Source organism: Oncorhynchus keta, chromosome 14 (genome assembly GCF_023373465.1).
Source record: "Oncorhynchus keta strain PuntledgeMale-10-30-2019 chromosome 14, Oket_V2, whole genome shotgun sequence".
Taxonomy (NCBI): domain Eukaryota; kingdom Metazoa; phylum Chordata; class Actinopteri; order Salmoniformes; family Salmonidae; genus Oncorhynchus; species Oncorhynchus keta.
The window spans coordinates 58,821,187-58,832,752 of NC_068434.1; the positions used below are offsets into that span (position 1 = coordinate 58,821,187).

Consider the following 11,566-nt stretch of genomic DNA (forward strand, 5'->3'; position numbering starts at 1 on the left):
TAAATGACCCCCCCAAAAAAAAATAATAATAATAATAACCCAACCACCAAGGCGCGCAGTCTAATGATGAAAACATCAGTAGCCTAAACATCATTATAAGCCCAAAATGTGCTTAATAAATAGTGAAAATCAGCACATAAGCAATGGCATTATAAGAAGTGGCGATATGACAGCAGGGAAAAATAGTCCATTATTTATACGTTGGATACCATGGCAAATGTGTTTGCTACTTCGTTATCAAAATCTGAAGTGATCCCGTGACATGTTTTATCCAAATAAAAGTATGCCATACAAGTCTGACCAGAAGCTCTCCATATACACGCTCTTGACCACTGAATGATCCCTGGACATACAGGATTAAAATGAACGCTTTCGGCTCAACAGACAGATCCCAGGCAGTGTCTCCTTACCCCGTAATGACATTTTGAGTTGATCATCGCCATGTAGAAAATGTCGTTGTTGTATCTAAATGGTGCCATTCATTCCGCTCTCCTGTCTCATTGTTACATTTGGTAATGGCGGGGAGGGGGGGGCACCTACGCAGTGCCCACCATTCTGGCTTTTTTTGCTCTTAACTCTAGAAGGCGTAGGTGATTCAGACTGAGGCTCAGAATCAGAACAATAATCATCAGAGATGTCACGATTCATTTCTTCCCGCCATACGAGTCGTTTTCAATCGGATCTTGCAGCGTCGCAAACGCAACATGTGCATCCATTCATCTTGGTCGTCTTGCCATTGTAAATTACGCACGCTCTCACTGTGTGCTCCCCCCAATTATTATAATATCTTTTTTAAATGGCATGTCCTCATAAAAACTGGTTATAACTCCAGTTCTGTTTGTCCTATTGAGATTCTAACAACGACAGTGTGTTATACATACTTATTTAGGAATAAGTCAAGGACTGGCAGAGTAATAATTGTTTTAATCTCAAGAGCAGTCAGAATGACTGCTTTAGTGGTTATAGTGTTAAAAACGCCACAACCGGTACTGTAATAATTTCAATAGCTATACTCTTGCATTGTATCCATGTCTTTAATTGCAAATACTTTTCTTTCCTATCGCATTACAAACATTTCAGGCCGCTTTGAATTTCTCACATGCATGGTACTGGAAGTAGACCCATTAACCTTTGAGCTCTGCATCCTTGATCACTTGTCAGAACGTGCTTAATGTTCAATGATGAGCCTAAACCCCTGAACCCATGCCACAGGTCTCAGTGCTACTACTATACTCACAGGTGCTGCTTTTCCCGGGAGAATGGGTGGGAAAGATGCTTCACATTTTGGGGTCTATTTGGCTCCACTTTAGGATGAAGTGGCGCAGTCACTTTGTGGATGAACAGATTGATCCTCTCCACCACATTACTTCCCTGTTTGACCTCGTACACCTGAAGGGAAAGGGAAAACAGGAAGAAGACATGTTGAGAAATTAGTACATGAAAGGTCTATCGGTTACATTATTGTTATTTAAAAAAAAAAAAATACAAAAATTGTCAATTAGCAGACGCTCTTATCCAGAGCGACTTACATTTAGTGCATTCATCTTATGATAGGACATGTTCCCTCAACAATGTGTTTATCACCAATGTCAGTGCTAGTAGAAAAAGTCCCTTTTTTACTTTTTTGGGGTGGGGAGGGTGGCGTCGGGGTGCTGTGAGAGTTATTTAAGATGTTTTTGGAAGATCTGCAGGGACTTCACTGTCCTGACTTTAAGGGGAAGCTTGTTCCACCATTGGGTGCAAAGAGAGAGAAGAGCTTTGACTGGGCTGAGCGGGTATTGCCCTCCCATAGAAACTAACCAGTGATCCATCTAAAGGCAGGCCATACCTTTTTGGTGGGCATCTTGAGCTTCATGAATTCTGCCTCCCGACAGAGCACATTCCAGGGAGCATGGATCTTCAGGAAGCCAATTCCTGGGATTTTGTTCTGGAAAACAGAGAACGTGATGTTCAATAAAATAATAAAATCAGGCAAAAGGTTTTCATGGATATTTTGTGTGTGTTGAAATAAGTTTCCCTTGTTTTATCTGCGTGAAATATGCATACCTAGAATAAAGCTACCGTCACGTCTCTAAGGGACTACAGTAAGTCTTTCCGAGGTAAAGCACAGAAATGCTACTGCAGCATTGCAACTGAAAAGTCGCAATGCTACAGTAGCAAGGATTGTTGTTGGTTAGTGTCAGCCAAAGGCTGTGTCCACTTGAATAGAAAACAAATGTCTGATAGTCGAATATATACCGGACAAACGTTCTCTCTCCAGAATTTCCTCTATAAAAAAACAACATTGGTTGTTGTTGTCAGCCCACTTCAGGGTCCTGGCCCTGTCTGTTGAGAACACCGTGGCAAACTACACTTTCCACAGCAATATCAAGCAGAAAATATCCTGCCAATTCTATTTTGGGGCTCTGGTTCGATTATCCACAAACAACCCTCATTCATGGACAAAGTAAGTTAATAAAAGAAAACAAGGAGGGTTGAAAAAAACTAATGTTCAACAAAGCATAAGGATGTTGTCAACAAGTATGAAATCATTTTGAATTTGCCTTAATATCACTCAAAACAAACTCCTCCCTTGTGAGCAACACTCACTAAATGGTAAGAGACCTCTTCATGCATGCAATGGGAAACCAACTCCCACAGAACCACATGCCTCCAACCATTTTTCTGCTAAATGTCGCGTAACAGACATTACGGAACACATATCAACGATAAAAGATAGAACAGTAAACACATGTCAAATCTTTTCTTATGTGGTTTCAGTAGTGGTCTGCAAAATGGAGTGGTTAGGACCTAGGCCATGGATTTTAAATACCAAATATGTTTCACACTGGAAAGGTATTTCAATCTGAATGGGACACACAATGTATCTTGTGTCTTGATCAATGCAATGATTTATGACGACTGGATAATGATTCATGGGTCAATAGCCACTCTCTAGGGTGTACAGTATGTAATTACCTATGTCAATAGGCCTCTTTTTGCTTGTAAGGCTGAAAATAATTACTCACATTTTAGATCAAATGTATTGCTCATTATGGTGGCAAAATTGCAAGATTGTTATAATACTTTTATTGCATCAAATGGTTGTTTTATGCAACAGACTAGAGTATTCTTAACAATTGTGTGTGTGTTGGGCCTCTGGGAGATAACACTGACAGGAGATTTACCATGTCTTTTGGATGATAAAACCTAAAGAGCATTCCAGAACATGAGTTAATGTTTCTGTTCTATACAGTACCAGGGAGAGATGGCTCCAGTTTGGAGTCGGAGGGCCAGATACTGGTCTTTACAATTAATTCTGTTGACACAGCAGATACTGTCTGCTATGTATTATAGGTATCTTTCATACAAATCTTAACCTTGTGACCCATTCTATATATCTGCTGTCCGTCATGTAGGTTGAAAGGGGTGTATATTGGCTATAAAAGACCTCTGTACTTTTGTCTCAGGGCTCTCAACGAATCATCAAAGACGTTGATTCGTCAACCCACCATCGCTATTGCAAAGCTCTCACTAATATAGATTCAGTTTAAGTATAACTCTAACTTGTGTAGTAAGTTTGTCTCTCCTCATTTGATACAGAAATTAACAGTACAGAAATTAACCACCACATTTGGCAACGAGGATGGGATGTGAATCTTCACTTGGTGACCGCTCCTAATGACATGGGTAAATCGTGCACGAGGGATCCCTCAAATTTGGGATCTCAGGGAGACCACACTACAGGAATGAAGCAGATGGACCCACTGTTGATCTGATACCACATCTCAAACATAGTTTTTAATATTTTTTTAAAAGAGGTGAGCGAACAGCATGCGAAGTTGAGTTAAGAAAAGCCTCTGTTACGTAGGCCCTGAGTGTGTATTCCTGTGTGAGGGGGGCACCTTGCAGGTGTAAACAGGGCAGAGTCAGATGATCTGAGAGTTCGTCGACTCAAAGACACCTATCATTGGTCAGTTGCGGGCGACCTAGAGCCGTCCTGACACTGAATTGATCACAGAGGGGATTGGTGCAGTCCGTAGAGGTGAGGGGCCAGGGTGACTGTGGGTTCTGTGTGAAGCACGGTACCTGGTGAAACCCTATTGGAAGAAGAACCTCAATCTGAAAAGTGTCTGTGTGACTGTTTAACTGACCCTCAGTGGTGAATTCCAATTATTTTAAATGTGCTAGCCAGGTAAGCCCTGGGTTTGGTAATTTAGTGTTAAATATCTAGAATCTGTGTGAACTAGTTTTGACCATTTAATGTTAAACCAACCGGAATCTGTGTTAACTAGTTAAGATCATTTATGATATAGTATAAGATAGTAAGGTGAACCTGTACTTGTTTTAAACCTGTAATTATTTTAAACCTGTACACCATTTTATAAGTATTGAAAGACGTATATGTATGAGTTGCATTATCCTAGGAACTATTCCTGCAGGTTAAAATATTGTTGAAAAACAACTAATTGATTAGGTATGTTTGAGAATAGCATTGTGTGACTGTGATACGAGAGTTGTGTGAATATGGAAATTAGTCTTAATCTGATGCTTGGATAGTAATATATAGAAATATGATTAATCAGATTATTGAATTTTTTAATTTAAGCTTTGATATAACGTTATCTTGGGGCTCTGTTCCTTCACTGTCCATCATAGAATATCACGGGGTGGTATTGAGAGTGTGATGATATTTTAGAAAGCAGAGGAAGGTCTATAGTTCCTGAGAGGCTTAATTTTGCCGTGGTCTCTGGGAGGTTAGAGAACCGTTGAGGATCCCATGGTCATTGTCCGGGAAACAAAAGTCGATTTTTGGGGTTCTGCTTCGTAGCTGTGGAAAGTCCTTGAAAATGGAATGGTTGTCCTGAGTACCTAAGAATGTCTTACGTTTTATATGGATTCTGTGAATATATGAAAATATGATAAATTGTATGTGTGTATAAAAGATTACTAAATATTTAATAAAGTAATACTGGGAATATAATCAGATACAATTTAAACCACCCATTTGTAGACTTACTGTACATATGTTTTGAGTTGGTATCTTTAATGGATCATTTGATAAAGATGAGGTTTAAGCATTATTAAACTGTCTAAAAAGTCTAGGCAATTGTCTAAAAACTGATTGGAGTATGTCCACTTTTGGTTAACTTACCCTAATGATGTGAGTAATAAACGCTTATTGGATTTTCTCCATCTGGGTACAACATTTGAAATAAAACTGCCCTTAAGGCCTGAAAATGTGTTTTCAATTTTTTCTTCCCAGTATGAGGAGTTGCTGGATTTATTGAATAAACCTTTTTCCATAAAGTTAGAGCGATTTAAGATGGAATCTCGACCTAATTTATAACGTCGTACGAAGCCTAGGGTATCCATCAAACTAATTATCATTGCGTGATTATTGTGATGTAGTAAAGTAATTGAAATACGTTGCATGAGAAAACATAATCTAGTTTTATTAAAAAGTGCAAGATCTGTTTCCTAGTCAATGAATGTCAATTTAACTCTGACTGCTAATCTATTCACTTGGCATGTAATAATCCTCGCCGGAGAAACGCTTGGACCTTTAATTAAGGTTATTTTCGGAGAATTGTGTCGTTAGTATGTGCCTGATTTTATGACTACAGATAATTAATAATTGGGTTATTTGCGAGGTTTCGATAGCATCATAATTTCAATAGCATTGGGTATATGGTGTTGACTAAAATCTGGGTTTCTGATTGTAATTCAACTATTGGTATGTTTTGCCTGGAAAGGTTGCTAGTGTTTGTTTAAGATATAAACTGAACGTTTTAACAGCTTGCTTTAGTTCAAATTGAAAGACAAATTCATTCAACATAAATAGCGAGGCGATTTCAATGTAATACGTTGTCTGTTGCCTAAATGGTCTGCTGGAATAACATATTGAGAATGGAGTCGTATTTAAATAACTGAATCAAAGAAGAGACCTAAATCTAATGAATTCTAATAATAGCGGATAGGTAATTGCGATAGAGTTGTGCCCACCGAAATGTGTTTTTTATTCTTATGGATCGACTGATGTATTTTATACATTTGGCGCATTACATGTTATTTTTAAAGTCTTGGACATTTCATAAGTGTGAAGCCGAAAGAGAAGAGAAAGTTGTAAAGTTTGTTTTTACTCTTACGATAGAGGTAAAGCAGAACGTTGTTTGAGAATGGGTTATAGTTGGTTGTGCTCGCTGGGCTATATTGGGCTGGAAGGGATTCAGGTCGGAATAGTTGAATCGGAAACGTTGTGTGACAGTTTCTGATTATTGTTGCTTGGTTTTATAGTTTAGGTAACACCAGTTACTAACTAACACTAACATTATCATCTGTTTCCATTACGAAGAACAATGTTAGGTCATTAAAGTGGATTGCCGTTTGAGTTTGACTTTATATTTACAGGGACAGTGCACATTAATCACAGTTGTGTGTATCTAATGGCAGGGTATTCCAGACATGGGAAGCTCTCACAGAGTAAGCAGATTGACTAAAGGTGCTTTTCCATAAGGGAAATACATACAGTCACCTCTCGTGGCAGACCTTGTGGATCTGCTGCCATAAGGTTTGGGTTAAGGTTAAGGTTTCTGTTTAACAAAAGTACTGAGTGCAGGGGGAGCCTGGCCATTTACAATCTTGAATACAAGACATGAGTCAGTGTACTGCACAAGATTTTTCCAACTCAGGAGCTCATGCTTTCTGAGAATGTAACAGTGATGATCGCTATTGGTCTTCCTATCAAGCACTTTGAAAGCCTGTTTGCAGACAGACTGAATGGGTTTTAATGTTGTAAAGCAAGCTTGGGCCCAACTAGTCAAGTATAATGTTAAGTTGGGGAGTATCATAGATTTTAAGTACAGTTTTGTTACCTCTGTAGTCAAACAATTTCATATGTTTTGGAAATTAGCTCGGTTGAATTTGGTTATTTGAGTTACCTTTTTAATTTGCTTTTTAAAAAGAGAGGTTGGAATCAAGTATGATGCCAAGGTACTTAAAATCGGATACCACCTGGAGCTTTTCCCCTGACACAAAAACATCTGGCTCAGTGGCATCAGTTGTCCTCTTTGTGAGGAACATGCAAACTGTGTTGTTTTTTAAAACATTTTTTAAACAACAGGTTTGTTTTTACTAAATGTATGCAACAGTTTGAAATGATTAGATTACTGGAAAGGGGTTATTGTAGGGGTTATTGTAGGTGTCAATTTCACTTAATGAAACACTGTATTATCTGATCTGTTTTGAGTAGGATTCCTCCTTCCGGGACTGATGGACGTCACCCAAAGTACGTATGTTAAAGGAGACATAGGAGAACACGTCTCAAACAACATTTTATTAAATGCCTGGGATTAAATATCACCGATTCCTTACGCTGAGAAATGTACTACGTTTGCAACATTTTTTTTTTTTTACATTTAGAGGGGTAACAGGAACAATCTAAGGAGAAACAGCTATCACATATTTGTTGGACATTGGTCTAGTAATGATACCAGGATAATTGTATCTAAGGGCAGCGCATGCTAAATTAAGCACATCAAAATTGAGGAAGTTTGAAACTAATGATTAATGATTTGAGGGAGTACAGTGGACTTATCATTATTATCAGGTTTTGTTTGTAGTTAAAAACTTTTGGCTAAAATGCTGTCCTTTCTTAGCAGATATATATTTGGTGAAAGCTGTTCTTTTGATACGGATCAATAACGTGACGAATGCAGGTCTATTATAGATTTGAAAAATCATAATGGATCACAGTAAACTCTCAACGCCTTGTTCCAGTATTGAAAAAGATACATGATACAATCGCTACATGAAAAATAGATGGACAAATGTCAACCAGTAAGGAGGAAGGAGAATTAAGTCGTGTTCAATAGAACAACCTGACCTCAAAGACAACATCCGAACATTGATTGCCAAGATGTGAAAGAATGCAGCTACAAGCAAGCATTTAGGCTAAATGCACCAACACACCAGGGCTTGAATATGACAACAGAATAGTTTCATCAACATTTTTGTATCAGTTCGGTTAAGGAGTCTAATTGCTAGGTTATTCCAAAAAGACCTCGAGATGTTCTACTGTTGAGGTTTTCCAACGTGTGGGGAAAACACACAGTCCAAGGCCACTAACTCACCCCCTCATCCTTCTCTAGCTCCAGTCCCACCTCTCGAAGGTTATCCTCAAACTCAGTCTGGCGGAAGCGCTTGTCATCCTCATGGTAGTCAAGGCGATGCTTGTGGGCAGCAATCTCAGGGTCTTCTTTGGATGGTGGCGTGCCCCCACTTCTCATCGTGCTCAGACTGCGGCGCAGGCTCCTGAGGATGCGGTAATCTGCAAACCGGGATGTCTTGCGGCGAACACTCTGGGGTTTCTGGACATGATATGTGAGAACATAGTCCACCCGCCGCTGGCCATCCTGGAATGTAGGCCCCTGCTTTGGGCTTGAGGCTGCCTCATCTGACTTGAGGGAGTTCAATGGCTGAGAAGAGAGAGAAAGGGGGATTGTAGTTTTAAATGGAGACATGTTGGCAGATCACGAGGAGAAGGCATGTGTATTCTAGCCTGTGAGAGTTTGTCGTATGAACATTTGTTTATCTTTTAAAATTGCAAAAGCTTAAGCCTTGTGGATAGTCAAATTGCCCCTCTCCACCGTGATAAATCAGTGCATTCAACCCCATCTCTGCTACTGCCTTCTTCAAGGAGGGGGAATTTAAATCATTCTGTACAGATTAAAATGATGCCCCGCAAAAGATGACAAAATAATCTTTGCACCCTTCAACACATTACGTTAGACTTTCTCATAATACTTCATGTCCTAATCCAACTCATAAGGACATACTGTCCCAGAAGACCAGTGACCAAATCAATGAAACGCTATTTGACAGTACGACTCATAGAGGAAGATATGGTAACAAAGTGACTCTGGTGTTTATTTTCGCCTGTGACCTAAAAACGTTTTTGCTCCATTATCCTTAAATACATGATTTGCTGTAGTGTGAAAATGGGACTTGGCAGCAAATTGAAGTAAGGCTTTAAGTTAAATGTTGTTTAAAAAACATATATATACACATCACAAATAAAGACGAGCATCAAAACACAAAACATACATCTAAAACTATATCTAAAAATGCAAACAAACAAATACAAACAGGGCAGATCCGAGTTCCCCTCCCACCTCGAGCCACCGGCCAGGCGAGGCCCCCATCCCTGGCCCAACGGGACACTAAAGGATGAATGTTGTAGTTCAAATTGTCCCCATTGACAAAATCAAAAAGATGTTTGTTTCTGTAGCACAGTTGGTAGAGCATGGCGCTTGTAACGCCAGGGTAGTGGGTTCGATTCCCGGGACCACCCATACGTAGAATGTATGCACACATGACTGTAAGTCGCTTTGGATAAAAGCGTCTGCTAAATGGCATATATTATTATTATTATTACAGATGAGGATTGTGTAAATGACACCTGGATTGTATTTCATCTTTCAAAAATGGGACTGCACTTGTCCACATTGAACTCATGACCTTGTCAAACTAAATTTACTGCATCTGATAACAGCTGATGTGTGAAAAGCTACACTTGTGCCATATAGCATGTTATAAACAAACACCACAACTTTGACTCTGAAATAACCCTACTCTGCGGGGAAGGGTTCCTGAATACAATCGTGTTTACACATTCATATATTAAGCACAAATATGTTCACCTTGTGATATATAGATGTGTTACTGCAAAATAACTGTTAGGTATAGTGACACACATTGATATAAAATAGGGATATAGGTATTTTTACCTTAAAATAACTCATTCAAAATGGATTGTACGCATTAATACAAACTAAATGTGTGTAGATCTAGTTTGAATGGCCTCACCTGTATGTTCTCTCTACTGGTACGGCACACCCACACACAATATTTGCTCTGCAATCGTCTGTTAGAAATTCATTGCTTTTGTTGAGAACAAACAGTCGCTTTGTTATGGAAAACAAACCTATTTGATAAATCGAGAGACAAAACAGCTATAGTTGTGGGAGAAACATCTCAGTCCAAGCATCCCACTGGACGACAAGCCTCAGCCCCCTCAGAACAGGAAGTCACAGCAAAGGTCACTCCTCACAGGGAATACAAGGATGTGGTTACGGCATGTAGCAGATAAAGGAACAGAGAGAACCAGTAACCTTCCTTCAGCCACCCACCTCCTAGCTCCTGTGCTGTGAGCAAAACCAGCATGCATATCAATCGTGTTATTACTCAGCCACAGGCCCCCCTAATCTAGAGAGGCATGCATCACTTCTGACACATTTGCATATCAACCTTTTCAGGTGTATGGCTACTGAAGCTAAGCCACCTAATTATCATGCCCATTCACTATCAGCTAAGTCCCGTGGGAGAGGGTTGAACATAACATCCGTAGGGTCACTATAGGATAGATGAACAACAATACTGCATCATTTTAATATCATAATGAATACATTAACTAATTCTGGAAATAGGTCCTCATAACAACAAGAAAAATCCATCAGTGCCTGTTTAAGTAGTCACTTGATCCATAACAATACATCCACATTCCGCACTGATTTAATTGACTCAGTGTTTTCGAACAATGTACTTGACCTTTCTTAACAGCTTTAGATGCATACATCAGCTTGCTTAATCATTCCAGTGTGTCTGTGATTAGATAGTCCAAAACCGCAATTACTGTCCAAATGACCCTCTGACCCAATGGAAGGTCCACCAGTTTGACCTAATGCAGTCTTCACAGTGATGGGGCAGTAGTCCTCATCAAGAGAGGAACACCAACTCTGACTTTTTAACCTTCTACACCACTAACACAGGGCAGTACATGAGGGTGACTTCCTATGAGCATTCATTATTTGCACCATTTCTTTCTTTAAAAGTCAGTTGAACAGTGCTGAAGGGATTATTTTGGTTTTAGGTTATTAACATACAGTAATTATACACAGAAGTTCATCTTAGTGTGGTAAAAATGATGACTGAGGATCAAAACAAAGATTCCACCCAGGATTCGATACAGTTGAAGTCGGAAGTTTACATACACTTAGGTTGGAATCATTAAAACTCCCTTTTCAACCACTCCACAAATTTCTTGTTCTATAGTTTTGGCAAGTCGGTTAGAACATCTACTTTGCGCATGACACAAGTAATTTTTCCAACAATTGTTTACAGACAGATTATTTCACTGTATCACAATTCCAGTGGGTCAGAAGATTACACACACTAAGTTGACTGTGCCTTTAAACATCTTGGAAAATTCCAGAAAATTATGTCATGGCTTTAGAAGCTTCTGATTGGCTAATTGACATCATTTGATTCAATTGGAGGTGTACCTGTGGATGTATTTCAAGGCCTACCTTCAAACTCAGTGGCTCTTTGCTTGACATGGGAAAATCAAAAGAAATCAGCCAAGACATCAGAAAAAAAATTGTAGACCTCCACAAGTCTGGTTCATCCTTGGGAGCAATTTCCAAAACACCTGAAGGTACCACGTTCATCTGTACAAACAATAGTACGCAAGTATAAACACCATGGGACCACGCAGCCGTCATACCGCTCAGGAAGAAGATGCGTTCTG

General features: G+C 39.3%; 1 protein-coding gene across 7 annotated transcripts in view; it reads right to left on the reverse strand.

The window, feature by feature from the left end:
* ano1a (anoctamin 1, calcium activated chloride channel a) overlaps positions 1 to 11,566 on the reverse strand; it is a 41,234-nt gene that overhangs the window by 24,617 nt on the left and 5,051 nt on the right. For 6 of the 7 annotated variants that reach the window (XM_052462025.1, XM_052462024.1, XM_052462023.1 and 3 more), the window contains exons 3-5: positions 8,112 to 8,456; positions 1,829 to 1,927; positions 1,238 to 1,389 (exon numbers count right to left, since the gene is read on the reverse strand). In XM_052462025.1, the coding sequence (XP_052317985.1) occupies positions 1,238 to 1,389; positions 1,829 to 1,927; positions 8,112 to 8,456 (596 nt within the window). Of the gene's footprint in view, positions 1 to 1,237; positions 1,390 to 1,828; positions 1,928 to 8,111; positions 8,457 to 9,846; positions 10,061 to 11,566 lie in introns of those variants that run through there. The other variant, XM_052462027.1, reaches the window with a different exon arrangement.